This window comes from Lactuca sativa, chromosome 5 (genome assembly GCF_002870075.4).
Source record: "Lactuca sativa cultivar Salinas chromosome 5, Lsat_Salinas_v11, whole genome shotgun sequence".
Taxonomy (NCBI): domain Eukaryota; kingdom Viridiplantae; phylum Streptophyta; class Magnoliopsida; order Asterales; family Asteraceae; genus Lactuca; species Lactuca sativa.
In genome coordinates this window covers 312,395,095-312,414,474 of record NC_056627.2, presented here as the reverse complement: position 1 = coordinate 312,414,474, position 19,380 = coordinate 312,395,095, and the positions used below count along the sequence as shown (strand labels likewise).

The window sequence follows — 19,380 nt, the reverse complement described above, 5'->3', positions numbered from 1 at the left end:
GACGATGACATCCCAACCGTTTTAAAATGAATAAAATATGTTTCTTCAAAAATGTTTTGATAACGTATTTATCGTGTTTTTCTGGGAACAAATTCCGCAACATTTTTATGAAAAGAAGTACTCTGATTTTTACAAGGAATAAACAAAATCGGTCTTTTCTGGCCGTGAAAAATGGGGATGTCACACTTCGGAATCTATATCTCAACCTCCAGGGTTCCAGCATGAGAAGCTACATGGGAGTTGTAATCTTAACGCCTCAGCGTCGAGATCCTCTAGTTCACATGTTTCTTCTAAGTTGTTAAGAAGAAAGTTCTGATGGGTGTAGAAGATATTGAGGATGTCTTGAAACAATACTTTGAAATGGGTGATCTTCTTGGGTATGACATGAAATCTCATAAGGATAAGGTTTTTAAAATCTTGTCTAGCATTGGTGTGGTACAAGTGGATAGATGAATTGTTTGACTTTGAATATTTATGGTACCCGAACTTCTCTAAAAATAAGTTGGGTTCATTCATTGTGTATCCAGAATGGGGTGTCATTTCTAGGGTTACAGGAGAATAGAATAACAAATGTTGATTTGTTCAAAGTTAGGAGTATGTCAGGTAATCCCTGTTTTGATTTTGCGTGTAGTTGTGCTCAGGGTCTCTCAAGGAGTATTCCTTCTATTTGGGACCCTAATGTGTTTTGGTAAAGTAGTGTTCGTTGTACAGAAAATATGGTTATTATTGAGGAGTTTGGATTCCTTTTAGTTTTCCTTGTTACTTTTGGATTAGGTGTCGAAGCTAATAACTATATTTGGTATGTACTTGACCCGGTTGTAGCATGGTCCTTTTGGGTTGCCTTCACCAGAGCAACTTAACTGGATGAATAATGGAGAAAGAGATTATTATGGTTTATTAATATATTATATGAATGATATATTAAAAGAGAAATCATATTGGTTAATTAATATTGGTCAATAATTAATTAAGAATTAGTTTTGTGATCAAAAGATATTAATTGAACCGATGGGACTGGAATTACAATTATAAGATAATTGGATTTTGGGATGTGGATACCTTAGAAAGGGATGGACGAAATCCAGGGGGAAGCCCACATTGATTTCATCCAAGCCTTACTTCTGGAAGGATCTTGGAAACTGCTTAAGGCCTAAGCAATCTAATTAGGGTTTTGACTGACACCTTAGCAGCTCACCTATATAAAGATCCCTAGGCTTTGCAATTTCGGCTACCACTTGAACCCTAGATATCATAGAGCCAATTTTGAGCCTCCTTCTCCTCTCTCCAAGATCATCCAACTTGCTTTGGTGTTTTTTGATTCATTAGAGGCATCGCATTTGAGGTGCTAGGTTCTCAAAGCTCAAGATCTTCAAGCTACAATTGAAAGGTAATTTCCTAACCTTGGTATAGTTATGATTTCCGATTTTTTATGCTAGAATTAGGGTTTGCATGTGCACCATAGGATTAACGTAATTCTCAAAACTCATCAGTGGTATTAGAGCCTAGGCTATTTTCTATTATATTTGATGTCTTGTTTGATCATTCATAGCTTGAAAAGTCAAAAATTTTGCCCTCTGATAGATGAACTCGTCGAGCCACCTGATGAACTCGGCGAGTCGGAGAGTCAAAGAGCAGATCTTTCGGGATTTTGGCCTATTTTGGATTTGGATAATTACCAAAAACGTTTTTGATTAATAAAATCTGACTTTTATTAAATTGATATGATTATCCTTATCAAAATAGAAGATAATTGTCAAGCAATTAGATAATTATTGCCTTATATGATAACTTTAATTATTTGAATTATTTGATTGTATTATCTTGCCATTAAATTGAATTAGGTCAAATTTAGATAATCACCAATTAATTGTTTAATTAAATTATTTATAATTTGATCTAGAAAGTTTTGAAAAGTTTCAAGACTTGCCCTCAAGTTTTGGAATTTAAATATTTTGATTAAAAGTTTAATTTTGAAACATTTAAATTCTAAACCCTAGAATTTTACAAGTTTAAAACAAAACCCTTATACTATTATGATATTATAAGAATAATGATTATATATATATATATATATATATATATATATATATATATATATATATATAAAATAAAGCAAGTCTTACCGTTAGTAGGCTTCATTCAAGAAGTCGATCTATAAGGGGGTATAAGGTTGTTGCTTGTAAAATGGCAGTTTAATGGGTGTCCACTCTCACCTACCGCTTCCTTGGTTGGTGGAGGGTTGTTAACCGAACAGGTAGGATAGGGAAACTAATTCTTCATTAATAAGTATAATGAATCTTTAAAGTAACTAAATGTTTTTATAAATTCCCAATCTTAGTTACTTTAGGCAAAATGTGAAATGATGCTATTCCATGAAATACACTTTGTACCTTGCCAAGTCGTTAGTGGAGCGTGTGTGGTTAACCGGCACACTAATTTGGGACTAGAAAAAGGTGGAAAAGGGTAGCTTGATGTTTATCATAGATCAATGGAGTGTGTGTGGCTAACAGGCACATTGATTAGTTGATTTGTAACATCGAGAGTACCAAGTACATTTGCATGGTTATTCACACCTTATTTGTGATCCTCGGTATCCCAGTCATAAACTTGAAGGGCATATCGAGATTTAAACATGCCATTGAAAAGTTCAATGAATCTCAAAAGAATCTAGGAGTTTCAGTTCATCTAAAACTTAAAACTCTTTTTTTTTGTTTTTCATGGTGGAAATTAGTGAATCGTCATTCACTTACCTTTAAATTATTTGCAATTTAGATTACGATGTCCCTCTTCTAAACTGTGAATAATTGTGTTGGGCCCTAGCCCTAATTTCTCATTTGGGTGTTTAATTCGGGATTCTTATCTATACTAAACTTTGTTCCTTTTCTATTTGAGATCTCTACTTCAAACAACAACAACGCTTCTGGCTCGACCCCTTCCGGCTTATTCTCACTCATGAACTCGTGTGGGAGGATGATATTTGATGGGTCCAATTTCAACGATTCGATCCTCAACATCTGCATGGTCACCCGCTACGAGGACAAGGAGTATGTTCTCGATAAGGAGCTGAAAGAGGTTAATTTCAACACTGCTACTCCCGAAGAAATCGCTACTTACGAAGCTCATGAGTGAGATGCTACGAAAGTTCATTGCATCATGCTAACGACAATGACTGTTGAACACCAAAATTCCTACGATGACTATTACTCCTACGAGATGCATCAAGATTTGATGGATAGGTACCATCAAAGCGCGAGGCAGGAAAGGTACAAGATCATTGCTGCAATGATTACTACCAAGATGAAGGATGGAGAGTCCATCACGACCCACCTGCAGAAAATGCAGAGATATGTGAACCTCTTGTTGAAGTTAAATGTTAACTTCGTTGAGGAGCTGGACATAGATATCATTCTAGACTCCTTGCCTCCTTGTTACAACCAATTTCGTAAGGCCTACCACATGAACAAGGAGGAGGTCACTCTAAGAAAGTTTCAAGGCTTGCTCAGGACTGCTAAAAGTAGTCTGAAAGACAAATCCGTTGCATCAACTCCTGCTACTAAGGGAAGCGTAAGAAGAGGAATGCTCCTTCTAAGAGCTACAATAGAAAGTCCCACAATGGTACCTCTTCTAGTGGAACCAAGGCTGGTCCAGCTACACCCTCCTCTAACCCGAAGGATGCAGTGTACTACTACTTCCACGAGAAAGGCCATTGGAAACAAAGCTACCCGAAGTACTTGCAAGATATCAAGGATGGGAAGATAAAGCCATCCTTCGCATGTATTTATACAATTCATTCTAACAACTCATCACATGCTATGTCTTGGGTCCTCGATACAGGATGTGGTTTTCACATTTTTTCTGATTTGCGGTGTCTAAGAAGAAGTAGGGATGTGGAGCATGGGAAGATAAACTTGATTATGGGGAATAGGAAAGCGTCACCTATCACCAAGATTGGAGTTTACTCTTTAGTTCTTAGTATTGGGTTAGGTTTATATTTGAATAATTGTTGTTACTCATCAGAAATGACATGAAACATTATTTTTATTCATGGTTTGTATAAACAAGGTTTTAGATTTTCTTTTGATGATGGAAAAGGTTCTATTAACGCTTTCTTTAATGATACTTTCTATTTTGAAGCATTGCCTTGTAATGGTATATATGAAACTGTGATGGTTGTAGACAACTTAGGAAATGATGTGTTAAATATCGATTCTTCCAATAGTTTGGACAAAGCATGCTTGCGGCATTATCGTCTTGGACATGTCAACAAGAAGCGCATAGCCCAACTCCAAAAGGATGGAGTGTTGGAGTCACTCGACCTTAGGTACGATGATGCGTGCGAGTCTTGATTGCTTGGAAAGATGACCAAGTCACCCTTCACTGGTTCTTGTGAAAGGGGAGAGGGTTTATTGGATCTCATACACATCAATATGTGTGGGACCTTTAGATCCACCACAAAAGATGCAAACTGCTTATATGTGACTTTCACTGACGATTATAGCAGATATGGGTATATCTACTTAATGAAGCACAAGTCAGAAACCTTTGAAAAATTCAAAGAGTTTAAGCATGAAGTGGAGAATCAGCTGGGCAGGAAAATTAAGATGTTCCGATCTGATCGAGGTGGTGAGTACCTTAGTCTTGAATTCCATGATTACCTCAAGGAATGCAGAATTGTTTCGCAATTGACGCCACCTAGGACACCGTAGCTGAATGGTGTGGCTGAGAGGCGCAATCGAACTTTATTGGACATGGTTCGTTCCATTATGATTCGTGCTTTGTTACATATCTGATTTTGGGGGTATGCCTTAGAGACTGCCGACAATCTCCTTAATCTAGTCCCTACTAAGAAGGTTGCCAAAACACCTCATGAGATGTGGACAGGGAAAGCTCCCTCGTTGGCAAATATCAAGGTTTGGGGTTGTGAGGCTTTCGTATGAAGAGAGACTCATGACAAGCTCGAACTTCATAGTAAGTGGTGTATTATCATCGGCTATCTGCAGAAGTCCTTTAGATATCTCTTCTAAGACCGAGTGACAATGTTGTCTTCATTTCGAGGATAGGGTTTTCCGAGAGCGAGAAATCATAAGCCAAAAGGACAGTGGGAGGCAAATTAATCTTAAAGAGCTTCAAGAATCAAGCGATGAAGGAACCTCTAACGCTGGAGTTCAACCCGTGCAGGAAACTCCTGTTGAACTGATTGACGATTCCTTACCTCTAGACATTCCAGTAGAGTTAGTGTTCCACATGTGTTATATGGTTTTAATAAAACAAGTGAGGGTGATACGTTTATTAGTGATAATACACTAGTAAATTTGGATGAACCTAATAGCTACAAGGAAGCCATGGCAGGACCGGAGTCTGCAAAGTGGAAAGAGGCTATGGGCAGCGAGATTCAGTCCATGTATGACAATCAAGTTTGGAACTTGGTTGACAATGTACTGGGTTGTAAGATGGTCGGGTGCAAATGGATCTTCAAGAAGAAGACCAACATGGATTGGAAAGTACACACTTATAAGGTGCGATTGGTTGTGAAGGTCAGATGGATGTCAAAATCACTTTCCTTAATGGAAAGTTGGCTGAAGATGTTTACATGAGTCAGCCAGAGGGTTTTGTCGATGTAAAACCCTCTGGCTTGAGAAATCCATCTATTGATTGAAACAAGCGTCTCGCAAATGTAATCTTTGTTTCTATGAGAAAGTCAAAGATTTTGGTTTCTTGCGAAGCGAGGATGAGTCCTGTGTATATGTCAAAGCGAGTGGGAGTATAGTTAGCTTTATCATTTTGTATGTGGACGACATACTGCTCATAGGAAACAATGTCCCAACCCTGCAGGAGGTTAAGTTCTGGATTAGGAAGTGCTTCGCTATGAAGGACCTCGGAGAAGCTGCTTATATTCTAGGGATAAGGATAGTGAGAAACAGAACTAAAAGACTAATAGGACATAGTCAAAGTACTTACTTGGATAAGGTACTAAAGCGTTTTAGTATGGAAAATTCCAAGAAAGGGGAGTTATCAATCCAAAGCAATACCAAGTTGAGTAAGACTCAAAGACCAAGTACCGAAGTTGAGATAGCAGAGATGAGTCGAGTACCTTACACTTCCGTAGTTGGTTCGATCATGTATGATATGACTTGTACTAGCCCTAATATGGCCTTCGCTTTGAGCAAGGTGAGTAGATATCAAGGGAACCCTGGTAGAGCACATTGCACCGCAGTCAAGAATATTCTTAAGTACCTACGAAGGAGCAAGGAATGGTTCCTAATCCTCGGTGGGAGTGATGACTTAAGGGTACGAGGGTATAGTGATGCTAGTTTTCAAACCGACCGAGACAACTTCCGCTCTCAGTCGGTCTGGGTTTTACCCTGAATGGAGGAGCAATGACTTGGAAAAGTTCCATGCAAGAGACCGTAGCTGATTCAATGTGTGAATCAGAGTACATAACAGCGAGCGAAGCGTAAAAGGAGGCAATATGGTTGAAGAACTACATCAGAGACCTTGGAGTTGTGCCATCCATAAAGGAGCCTATAGAGATTTTCTACGATAACAAAGGTGTGATTGCCTTAACAAGGAACCAAGGGATCATGGCAGATCGAGGCATATCAACAGGAAATATCATTTCATTGGACATCGGGTAGAAGAAGGACTCCTCGCAGTAAAGAGGGTATCGTCAGAGGAGAACCCAGCAGATCCCCTTACGAAGGGATTGAGCAGGGTTAAGCACTTGCAGCACTCTAGCTAAAGGATGATATTAGTTTTAATGATTAGATAGCTTTTAGAAACTTGTAATATATAAATTATAATTAACATTTGATGATTAAATAAAGGTGTTTTATTTATAAGTAAAGTTACTGTCTTGTGTTAATTATTTACTATTGTTTCATTTTGCATGTTTTGACTTCCTAAATAATAAGATTATTTAAACTATCCACAGTCGATCATACTTTGGAAGTAGGTATGAAAGAAGACTGTCATGAATTGGCTTATAGATTGTCTAAGTGTTTAGACAAAGCAAAGGTTTGCCGCAACGTTCATGAGTGCTCTTGAAATAAGATTTGAGTATTGGATTAAACCTGCGCTCACTTGAATCACTTCATGGAATTAATCACGAGTGATTGTGAGACGATAATATCGTATAATCTTTAAACCTAGATATATGGTTTATTGTTTGCAAGTTGGTTATGCATTGATGATGTGTAAACAAAATAGTAACTTGATGTTATAAAATGCATTGTTGTGTATGATTTGATGAGTAAATAGTAAAAGTATATAAGTCAAAGTTCATATGTTCCTTTTATGAGGGTAAAAGCGATATCTTGTGCCCCTCGATAATTTGGTTTGACTTATGTTTCGGGCCCGTTCAGGACTGAATTGATGAGTTCAATTAAGTTCTATGTCAGACGAATCAGAGATCGAGAAACAAACTACTGGACAATAAGTATGACTATGTTCCATGTGATTGTCCACATGATATCTTGAGAACGGAGGACTATAAGATCCCTTATCTAAAGGATGTGTCAAAGTTCGACAGCGGCTTATGAGAGCTATGATTGTTGATCGGATTTTGAAGTTGTACTTGCATCTACAGTTATTAGACTTATCCAAGTGGGAGACTGTTGGATTAGGTGTCTAAGCCCATAACTAAATTTGGTATGTACTTGACCCGGTTGTAGCATGGTCCTTTTGGGTTGCCTTCACCAGAGCAACTTGACTGGATGAATAATGGAGAAATAGGTTATTATGGTTTATTAATATATTATATGAATAATATATTAAAAGAGAAATCATATTGGTTAATTAATACTGGTCAAGAATTAATTTTGTGATCAAAAGATATTAATTGAACCTAGGGGTCTGGAATTGCAATTATAAGATAATTGGATTTTGGGTTATGGATCCCTTAGAAAGGGATGGATGAAATCAAGGGGGAAACCCACATTGAATTCGTCCAATCCTTGCTTCTGGAAGGATCCTGGAGACTGCTTAAGGCCTAAGCAATCTAATTAGGGTTTTGACTGAAACCTTTGCAGCTCACCTATATAAAGAACCCTAGACTTTACAATTTCGGCTACCACTTGAACCCTAGAGATCATAGAGCCGATTTTGAGCCTCCTTCCCTTTCTCCAAGATCATCCAACTAGCTTTGGTGTTTGTGATTCATTAGAGGCATCACATTTAAGGTGCTAGGTTCTCAAAGCTCAAGATCTTCAAGCTACAATTAACAGGTAATTTCCTAACCTTGGTATAGTTATGATTTTTAATTTTGTATGCTAGAATTAGGGTTTATAAGCTTTTGATGATTTGCATGTACAATTAGATAAACCTAGATCCAAAGCTTTAGGGTTTCCATGTGCACCATAAGATTGATGTAATGCTCAAAACCCATCAGTTACATTGTTAATGTTTATGGTCCTCAAGGTGTTCGGGAGAAATTTGACCTGTGGCAATATCTTAAGGATTTTAAAAGGAGGAATGGGGGGAATTACGTGTTTTTGGATACTTTAATGTTGTTAAGGAGGTGACTGAAAGAATGGGGTCGGTTTTTTGTCCTATTATGGCTTCTGATTTTAATGATTTTATTAATGATATGGGTCTCATAGATGTGCCTATAATTGCGAAGCGGTTCACTAGAAATCGATGTTATTGGTTCCAAGTTAAGTAAGTTAGATAGGTTTCTGGTGGATGAAGCTTTTTATGATAGATTTGACCACCTTCAAGTTATGGTTCTTGATAGAAGGTGGTCTGATCATTACCTTATTTTCTTGCATGTGTCTTTGGTGGATTATGGTCCTTCATCATTTAAATTCTTCAACTCTTGGTTAGAGCTTGATGGATTTAATGATATGGTGAAAGATGTTGTCAAGGAGTTCGTGGTTGACAGGTCTTGGAGTAAGTTTGTTGTGTTCAAAAATAAACTTAAATTCTTGAAAGACCGGATAAAAAATGGGTTGTGGGTTATAAGGAGGAATCTAGAGTTTCTAGTAACTGTCTCTTATCTAGATTGGTTGATATTGATAAGATCTTTGATGATGGTGTCACGTGTGATGATTTGGCTCAGGAGAGAAGGGCTATTCTTGGTGATTTGGCTTCCTTGGAAAAGTCTCAGTCTCTTGATTCAGCTAAAAAAGCTCGATTTAAATGGGCTATCGAGGGGGACGAGAACTCAGCTTTTTTTCATGCCATGTTGAAGCAGCAAAGACGTCAAAGACTTATTAGAGGCATCTCTATTGACAGGGAATGGGTTGCGGACCCCCCTTCAAGTTAAAAAAGCCTTTTATGATTTTTATGTTTCTAAATTCCAACCTTTTAAGGGAGTTCTGATGGGTCGTAAGAGTGATAGATTCAGATCTCTTGATCCGGGTATGGCTAATTATCTAGATTCAGTGTTCTCTAGTGAAGAGATCAAGAGTACAGTCTGGGATTATGGGCTGGATCGGGTGTCGGGTCCAGATGGATTCTCTTTCCAATTTCTTAAGCATCTTTAGGAGATTTTGGGTGATGATGTGGTGGATTTTGTGCAGGAATTTTGTGTCAATCCTAGGTTTCCCATTGGGTGTAATTCTTCTTTTATTACATTTATTCCTAAGATTGACAATCCTATTTGTATCAATGATTATCAGTCTATTAGTCTCATTGGCATGCAGTTTAAGATTATTGCTAAACTGTTGGCTAATAGGTTAACAGCAGTCCTGCATGATGTTAGTGGGTTGGAGCAATTTGCTTTTCTCAACTCCAGGAAAATTAGATGGTCCTCTTCTTGTGAATGATATGGTTCAATGGTTTAAGCACAAGAAGCAGAAATTGATGATTTTTAAAGTTGACTTTGAAAAGGCATATGATTCAGTTAGTTGGGATTATATTGACAGGATTATGATGCTTCTTGGTTTTGCGGAAATATGGAGGGCTTGGATTAGGGGGATGTTTTCTAATTCTCGTTCCTCAATACTTTTGAATGGTTGCCCTACGGATGAGTTTCAGTCGTTTAGAGGGTTGAGACAAGGTGACCCTTTGTCGCCTTTTGTCTTCATTATTGCTATGGAGGGCCTTCATATTGCTATGGAGGATGTGGTGTCGGAAGGTGTGTTTAGGTGGGCCCAACTTGAGCCACATGATTTAGCTATCTCTCATTTGTTTTATGCAGATGATGCTATTTTTCTAGGAGAGTGGAATGAGAATAATGTCTGAAATTTGATTCGGGTGTTGAGATGTTTTTATTTAGTCTCGGGTCTAAATCTCAACCTTTCTAAATCTAGTTTATATGATGTGGGGGTTGGTAGGTCTGAAATCACCAATCTCGCTTCTTTTACAGGTTGTTCGGCTGGATCTTTTCTGTTTGTGTATGTTGGTGTTCCGGTTAGAAATTTTATGGTGCATGTTAAAGGATGGCAAATAATTATAGATCCCTTCAAAAAGAGATTGGCGTATTGGAAAGCTAGATTGTTATCTATTGGTGGTCATTTAACTCTTGTTAAGTCAGTCCTGGGTAGGCTTGGTATTTATTACTTATCTATTTTTAGGCCTCCTATTGCTGTCTTGCAGGCTTTGGAGAATATGAGGGCTTGTTTTTTTTGGGGGGGTATGGAAGAGGGTCAAAAACGTATTCATTAGGTTAAGTGGAATTTGGCGTTAAACTCTTTTGACCAGGGTGGTTTGGGTATTGGTAGTTTAGATGCTTGTAACCTGGGACTTTTATATAAATGGAAATGGAGATTCTTGAATGAGCCTTAAGCCTTATGGGTGAAAGTTTTAAAGTTTTTTATGGTGAAGGGGGAGGGTTTTTTGGGGTCTCGAGAATACAAAGTGGTGGTGGTGTTTGGCAGAAAATTGTTGGGTCTATTAATCATCTTCACGAGAGTGGTTTACTGCCTTCGAATTTCATGGCTAGAGTGACTGGGGATGGAGCTCCTATTCGGTTTTGGCACGATGTTTGGTGCTTGGATGTTCCTATTATGGTGTAATTCGGAAGATTGTTTGCATTAGCTTCTAATCAAAATTCTTTAGTTAGAGACTATTGGTCTCCGACGGGTTGGGTTTTTACTTGGCGTCGTGATATTAGAGGAGGGGTTGAACAGGAGCAGCTTGCAAGTTTGATGTGATGGATTTCATCTTGGCACGGAGTCAGACAAATGGGTTTGGAATCTTGATAATTCGGGGTGCTTTTTGGTTAAATCGACTAGGAATTGGATCGATGATTCGATACTTCCGTCGGGTTCCTTGTCCACTCGATGGAATCACTCAGTTCCTATTAAAATAAATGTTTTTATTTGGAATTTATAAATGGATAGGCTCTCTGTTAGGTCGAAGTTGGTGGAGAGAGGGTGGATCTTGACTCGGTTTTGTGTCCATTGTGTCACGATGATACAGAAGATGTGTTGCACTTGTTTATTCAATGCACAACTGAATGTCAAATTTGGAGGCGGGTTAGTCTTTGGCTTGATTTGTATATCCCTGTTTTTCTCACTATGAGAGACATGATGGACTCGATTGATGTGAAGGCCTAATGTTAGGCAACAACGGGCGATTGTTGACTCGGTATTTTCTGTGGTCATTTGGGTGCTTTGGACGTTCCGTAATGGTATTTGTTTAGTAGTAATAAGCCTAGAAAAGATAGGATTTTTTATTCCATTTTTGATATTTCGTTTCGTTGGTTCTCGTCTCGTAACTCTAAGGCTAGGATTAACTGGAGTTTGTGACTTCAAAATCCTTCTCAGTCTTAATGGTTTGTTTTTCTAGCGTCTTGCTAGTTTTGTTTTAATATATGTTTGCTGTCGTTCAAAAAAAAGTGCCTTTAAATAGGGCATAAACCCAGAAATCTAGGGTTTTAGACCAAAATATCCACCACATTATGGGCAAGATCTTTCCATGACGTGGCGTTTCATAGAAGTGCGTTCCTCCAACAAATAATGTCATGTCGTGGTTCCTCCATCACCACATCGTGGCTAAGCCTAAATCTAAAAATACGAAAGTCTCGAACCTAAATGTTACAAAGAACTTAGTATTGTTGAACGACTCATCCTAGATAACGTCCTAAATGTTTCAGTGTTTCATGATGAACAGGGATACTTAAATCGACGAGATGGACATTCTTGGTTCTCTTATTCACATTATTTGTTTAATGATATTTTTTGTTATACGTATAATGATATGGTATTTTCTTTCTATATATTTTCCTTCATTTTCTATTGCTTCCCCTATAACCCATGGATATTGCAACATTTGACCATTTTTCATTTTTGGTGTGTGGATGATGATAATGGGATGAAATTAAAAATGAATATGTTATCAAATTATGTCTAAAACCATCTGATAATGTTATTAACAAATCCAAAGGTATTATATGATAATTAAGGGTTACTTTTAACCATGATGGTTATTTTCTTGGAGTTGGTGATGTTAGTGGTCAACATGAAGTTAAAGCATATAGTATTTATCACATATTTATTATGTGTAGTTGTTGGTATATGCATTAACATTGTATCCCACATTGGTGATGAATAAATTTTTTGTTGTTTTATTAGTTTAAATCTCATTCAAATATTTGAAAAGTAATTTGGAAGGAACTTTAAAAGGTGAATAGGACATTTACTTTTCATCTTAATCATTTAAAAAAATTCATCACTTTTTAGTCTAAATTTTAACTTTTCATTAATTACAAAAAAAAAAAAAAAAAAAAAAAAAAAAAAAAATCAACCATCACATATTTTCAACCATTGCACCTTTTCATAAAAGATTGTAACTTGGTGGGTATTGTTGAATCATATCTTCATAGTCATGTATATATGTGAGTATGAGTAACTTACAAGTATTCATGAGCCTAAGAGAATCCCTAAGAGCATCCCTAAGTAAACAGTGATATGGTTAACGTAAGTGGACAACTAATGAACATTAGCAAAAGAAAAATAATTACATATTTTCTCGGTAGATAAATGCATCACTCTAGTTCCAATACCTAAGTAAGTTTCATTAATGCTCATTTATTATTCTTTTACCATGAATTTATTAGCATCATTTCCAGGAACTAACGAATTTTGTTTGTATATAGAACCAAACGAGAATCATGTTCGTGATACCAGCAATACGCTATTCTCCATTAAGCCTATCGTTTGTACCATGATGTGCACCCCTCATGTATTTGTACTTTGCACCAACACTCATGATATCTTCCTATCTACAATGTGTACCCTTAGGCAAAAAGGTATATTTCCTTTATTCTAAAATAAAGTAAAGTATGTTGCTATTTCATTCATTTTGCCAAAAAAAAAATTCTTAGCTTGTCTTGACAATGGAAATTTTAATAGGTTTTTAATGTACTTGAAATTATTTTGCTATCTTAAACACATGTGCAATAAGGATGAGAACTGGTTAGATTTATGCTTTCTTTGGTTTTCTCGATTTAGTTTCTTCAGTTTGAATTTTTTTTAATCCAAACCTAAAACCAAAATGGTGATCGTAATTTGACATTTTTTGGATGGATAAACATCATATTCCAGCAATAAGAATTTGTTCCAAATATTTATATAATTTAAATTATAAGGCTAGAGGTAGTGATATCACATTTAGTGCACTGCCATCACAGTTTTAATCATTCACATCACTACCACATAGGCCTTCTCACACACCATTTTCATCCTTTATTTAGGTTGGATGGGTTAACTTGTCAATTGTTTTTATCTAAGCAAATAAAATTTCATTAATTTAATGAAAAATTACAACACTTAAAACATAATATAAACCATAGGAAAAACATAATGAAATACTTAAAACACGACTGAAAACATGAATTAAAGCCCACATATCTTAGACATTATATTTCTTCGTAATTTTCCTATTCACCTTCTTCGCAATTTGATGTTCATTCTCAGGCTAGTGAGAAATATCTTTCATTAAGAGTTTATAATCACAAGTCTTTTTTTAGCAATCTTCAACATTTTTTTATATTCTCATTTAACCCGTCGAGCCCCGATTTTCTATCATCACTTTGACTTGAACTACCTTTGACACCTTTTTGCTCGATCTTTTCTCATGGGACAACTAGGTCTTGGCACCTCAGTTGGTTCGTCTAGGTTGAGATCTAACCCAACATGGCCATTAGATGATTGGATATGGATGGTTTCGAGGTTTTTGTTCTTTTCAACCACCCTTAGTGAAATCTTTCAATGTGTTTACTTGAAGCCATTTTTTTAATCCTTCACAACATTCCAAAACTCACCATGTTTGAAAACATCATTCTTCTCTTTCTGGTAAAGTTCTAGAGTTTTGGTAATGATGATTGCATTACTTGAATAGTTTGGCCATTGTCACTTCATGTTCAAGAAGTTACCATTGAAATACATTACACTTTTGTTGTTGTTGTTGTTGTTCCTCCACATCGAGTAGATTTGATGGTTTGCTCGATAGTTTCATTTCTTCAATTGGACAAAGGAAACGTTTCCATATTTCTTTTATAAAATTCGGCACACTTTGATCGTACCAACCGACGAGTCCTTTGAAACGTCAAACCATGCATGATTGTGCCAACATCCTTTCTTTTTCCGGAGTCAATTCTAATTCGGGTACTTCCCTTTTATGTTTGAATTTTTTGGGTAAAAACGATTACTCTTTTAAAATTTTGTAAAAAAATATCTCTCATGTCCCGGTACATGCCAAGAAGCTTCTAACACTAATAATTAAGAAATTTATAACAAATTATGAGGTACGTAGTTATTATTATTTTTTTCTCTTGAACACCAAATATAATATAATCTTAAATTACTCCTAAATTCAACTATGTTATTAAGTTAGCAAAAAAGGAATCAATTCTAAATATTTGTATAATTTTATGGATGTGTAGGATAATTATTTTTTAAAACTTTCATATTACAATATATTTTTTGTTGTCTTTTTATTTTCGGGTACACACTATCCATAACTCCTAATCAAATACATCGAGGCTGAATGGCTTTCTGATTAAGGCAGGAACAGGCCACGACATTTAAAACCCTATTTGCGTTGGTCAATTTCTATCCACTACTCACAAAATTGAGATATCAGATATGCATGCTCCACTATAATTCTCCAAAAGTACCAACCCTAAAACTAATATTTCCTATATATCTTTAAGCACAGATGGAGGCCCACCCCCTCCTCCAATCTCTCATTGCCACCACCTCCACCTCCACCACATACGGTGTTCGTGCACTTTCCTCCCCGCCACCAAAAGTGGATTCTCACGTCATAAGCAATGTTTCCGGCATTCTTTTTCGTTTAACTTTGATAACATTCATAGGATTTATGGCTATTTGGGCAAACCACGAGGCGTCCAAAGGCTTCTCCATAACAATTGTCAATGATGCAGGTAAGTACTCATTGCCTGGAAAACACTTTTCGCTCTTCTACCAAGCAAACGATAAAGCGACAAGAATTGTCCTCAACACAAGCAGATTTGTAGAAAATCTCCTCTACCCTAATAAAGACTTCCTACATATGAGGAAACAAATCGATGGTGTCACTCTTAGACTTGCCCCCACAGTTTTTCCGGGTACTGTGGCAGTTGATTCACGAAAACCCTACGAATATATAATCAGTTTGAGTCCCTTGATAATGGAAACTTCGAACAACAATGAAGAAGCCATTGTATTGGCGGTGCTACAAGGCATGGCACGTGTATGGCTGTGGGATGGCAATGGGGCAACTCCACCGGTGCTTTTGAACGGCATGGTTGAATATATAAGCAGTTTAGCAGGCTTCACACTGGCAGAAGCATGGACGTCCGGTGGAGATGCTACAAGATTGCCGGAAAAGAATGTTGTTTGCTGGACAGATGAGCAGCCAAGAATGGTGGCATGGTTTTTGAGATATTGTGATCAAAGAAAACAACCAGGTGGTGGTGGTGGTGGTGGCGGCGAGGTCATCCGGAGGTTGAACCAAAAGATGAGAACCGGATGGCATGATTGGATGATGGATGAAGCCTTAGGCATGGCAGGTCAGCATGCATGTGCATCTTACGACATTCTGATAAGGCATCACAATCTATTAAGTTCAATGTGATTATGTCGGGTCTACACTATATAATTGGGTGTAGATGTAATTATGATGGATCCATGTCATTATTGTTGCTTTTTGCTCAAATATTTTTTAATTACGAGTTGCAACTTGCAACATTATTATTTGTACAATGAAACATATGTCTTACCAAATACGTGTCAATATTGTCTCGATGCTTAAATGAGTTCGATTATTTAATAATTTTATATTTCAATCTTGTTTTAGTTTGATCATGAAATGAATGATCGTGTTGAATTGGCTTGTGTCCTAAGTCTAGAATCCATTTGGTGCTTGAAAAGTTATATACAACATTACAACATGTTTTACACAATATCAAATGATAAAGTTCCTCGACAAGAATTGCATCCGATAATATGTTATATAACTTTGTGTCAATAAACTAAGTGTAGTGTCCCACAATGTAATTTACCCCGATATCATTTATCTACCTATGTCCAACAAGTTAATATATATCTAAAGTGTGTATACCATCTTAGTGATTATCTCATCACTATGTTTTAATATTTAATGTAATCAATATCATAGGCAACTTTCTGTATAGACGGCACATTATTTTGTATATATAGAGGATCCATCTCTTTAATGAAAGGCATGGAGATTACAAACTCTGCATAGCAACAAACTAAATGACACGGTTTGTTATTAAGTAGTAAGGACCATGTCCGATAAGGTGTTATACATCTTTGTTTCTTGTTTGGCAATAGGGTCCGAAAATGTCCTCGGTCCAAGGGGACACTAGTAGAAAAAATGATTTTAATGACAGACAAATCATGACGTACATCGGTTTTATGACAAACAAAGATGTATGGTTGTCGTATTATTTTTGTCTAATAAAAAAACACACGCTGCAAATTTTATTTTTGTCCCTCGTCTCTTAAAAAAAGGAGGTCATTTTATATTTTTTGCCTTATGTCGTTTCCATCTCCCTATAGGGGCTCAAAACACAGGCGATCTAGGTTTTTCATCATTTTTGCTAGCTAATTTGCGGTTTCGATCTAGGGCTCGAATGAACCTTCACCGTATTACACTAAATATCCCCCCCCCCCCCCCCTCATACTAGAGCGAACTCGATGCTTCAAGCAATTCTTCATCAAGCTTGTATGCATGGTTTTGTTAGGCCTGTAAATTTTTCTCTCATATAATCTTTATTAATCATTCATAGTACTGGTCCTCGTAATTTTTGGAATAACTTCCTTTGATTTTGGCTACAAGTATGTTATTGGAGGTGCACTGTAAGAAAATCCATCTGGAAAAACTGTTAGCACAAACGGTGTTTTAGAATCAATTGTCGTTGTTGGCTATAACTCGCTTGAATGAAGCCACCACTGTGATTTTGCCCCTTCTACAGTTGACGACCAAAACCAGGTAGCCCTTCAATGTCTAAAATTGGTCCATTTTAGGGCTAAATTGCAGTTTTTCTGTTCTTGTAGTTATATGCTTTTCTCTTTGGATGTTATTTGTCTTGATTGAAAAAAACAAAAGAATATTGTTTTTCCTTTTTTGTATATAATTCTTGTATAAATCTTATTCTATAAAGATCAAATTAGTGGTATTGCATCATTGTTTGTAACTTTGTCAAGCTTCTGCCTTCTGGTTCAGTCTTAATTTGGGGATCTTGGATTTTTAGGGTTTTACATACTCAATGACATTGGCTATCGATTATTGTCATTACATCAATGGAGTTGTGGATTCTTAGCAGTTAGCATTGAGCTATACCTCCCTGAAGCAGTTGTCTACATCATAAAGTATCGGGATGTGCATGATTGTTCTAAGATTGGCTATGACCATAATGGTGAATTCTTTTAGTTGCATGGATGAAGCATGGGGAATTGGAAAGTTGAGGCATAATCGGGTGGCTAATTTGATTAGATATTGTTGTGATGGAGATGAAAGGATACTTGTTGCAGATTATATGCCTAATAATACTATAGCAAATCATGTATTTCAATGTATGTAATCATAACTATAATTCTATCTTATGGTTCCCATTTCTATTTTCAAAATAATGTTGGATTTTGAAATTTGAATTCATTATGTTATAGGCTTCCGAGTAATCATAATCAGGATGTAATCAAACATGTTGTAGGAGGTGGGATTGACATTGTAATATTTACTTTGATGGTGTTGAATGTTTGGCAAGTTATAATTTGTGTAAGGAGTAATAGATAGTAAGAGAGCATATAAGTAATTTTACATATATCCCATAGGATGCTATAATAAACAAACCAATCAAAGTACGTTGCTATATCCTGCATTTAAATATTCTCTTTAACAGGGGAGAATCAAACGATCAAATGGGCAATGTATTTATGGGTCGCTCTATGTATTGATGAGGCATTGGATTATTGTAGTAGTGAAGGTCGTCCATTGTATCATGAACTGAATGCCTATAGAGTAATCTTTCATGAGGTATTGTATTTTTATTTTTAGTTTTTATATCTTGTTTTCATTAGTGAAATATAAATATTGTCTTGACAATCATATGATTGAGAGATCATAAAAAAGGATCTCTATATTTTGTTTGAATTAAATTGATAATTTGATTGGAAAATATAGCAGAATGATGATCCGAGAATTATGTGTTTTGGGTTGATGAAACATAGCAGGCATAGAAAAAGTTACAGCACAAATCTTGCATTGTAACGCCCTAAATCAGGTATGGCTTGGAAACCCTCGAAGAATTCCAATTGTGTCATAAATGGTCCCTTGGAGTACACTGGGCGTACCTATGAGAACGCTTAGCGTACTCTGCATGAATGATCGCGGGGGCATTTCGCATACGCGGGGTGTACGTAAGGGTACGCCGGGCATACGCAAGAAAAGGCCAAAACCCTAAATCCATACTTGAACCCCTATTTAAACATCTTTTGGCCTCTTGGACCAAACCCTATCAGCCTCCTCAGCCCCATTTCATCTGCTTTCAGTTGAGATAGAGTGTGAGTGAGAGTTTAAGCTTAAGAAAAGGGTTTTGATGAGCATTTTGGAGTTCTTTCAAGAAGGGGAGTTGCTAGGAAAGCTTGGATCCGTTTGGTGCTTCAAGAATCTAGCCCCGAGGCAAGTCCCGAGATCCCGAAGATCCCGAGAAGTGCGGTTTCCGAGTCGAAGCTCTGCCCGCGAGAAGTTCGATTTTTGTAGAGATCTTCCAGATCTGCTAAGGATTACTACTTCTACAAGCCGTAGTGCTATCTGATCATCTTCTGATCAAGTGAGTGTATACTACCTTTCATAAACATGATAATAATACAAGTACGGTTTGAGTGTATTAAGTAAATTGTGGTTTATATGTGTGAGGGTGTAGTTACTTTCTTCTAACACGTAACCATGAAGTATTTTATACGA

The 19,380-nt window shown here is 36.7% G+C and overlaps 3 protein-coding genes across 3 annotated transcripts; all 3 read left to right on the top strand.

Moving 5' to 3' along the window:
- The first annotated feature begins 9,693 nt into the window (after positions 1–9,693).
- Positions 9,694–10,182, top strand: LOC122197937 (secreted RxLR effector protein 78-like). Its single transcript, XM_042902138.1, has one exon. The coding sequence runs from the start codon at positions 9,694–9,696 to the stop codon at positions 10,180–10,182; it is 489 nt and encodes a 162-aa protein (XP_042758072.1).
- A 4,693-nt stretch (positions 10,183–14,875) lies between these two features.
- LOC111887988 (uncharacterized) lies at positions 14,876–16,234 on the top strand. Its single transcript, XM_023884115.3, has one exon. The coding sequence runs from the start codon at positions 15,103–15,105 to the stop codon at positions 16,021–16,023; it is 921 nt and encodes a 306-aa protein (XP_023739883.1). The 5' UTR covers positions 14,876–15,102; the 3' UTR covers positions 16,024–16,234.
- Positions 16,235–17,830: 1,596 nt separating this feature from the next.
- LOC111887984 (serine/threonine-protein kinase BSK1-like) lies at positions 17,831–18,684 on the top strand. Its single transcript, XM_023884113.1, has 4 exons — positions 17,831–17,994; positions 18,084–18,199; positions 18,317–18,450; positions 18,598–18,684. Exons 1-4 carry the CDS (start codon positions 17,831–17,833, stop codon positions 18,682–18,684), a joined length of 501 nt encoding a protein of 166 aa, XP_023739881.1.
- Positions 18,685–19,380: the final 696 nt, after the last annotated feature.

Bases quoted from the DNA above. Each gene is read 5' to 3' on its own strand.
- LOC122197937 (XM_042902138.1), top strand. From the start codon at position 9,694: ATGTTAGTGGGTTGGAGCAATTTGCTTTTCTCAACTCCAGGAAAATTA.
- LOC111887988 (XM_023884115.3), top strand. From the start codon at position 15,103: ATGGAGGCCCACCCCCTCCTCCAATCTCTCATTGCCACCACCTCCACC.
- LOC111887984 (XM_023884113.1), top strand. From the start codon at position 17,831: ATGGTGAATTCTTTTAGTTGCATGGATGAAGCATGGGGAATTGGAAAG. The intron at 18,200-18,316 runs GTAATAGATAGT...TCTCTTTAACAG, and splicing joins AGTTATAATTTGTGTAAGGA to GGGAGAATCAAACGATCAAA. The intron at 18,451-18,597 runs GTATTGTATTTT...TGGAAAATATAG, and splicing joins ATAGAGTAATCTTTCATGAG to CAGAATGATGATCCGAGAAT.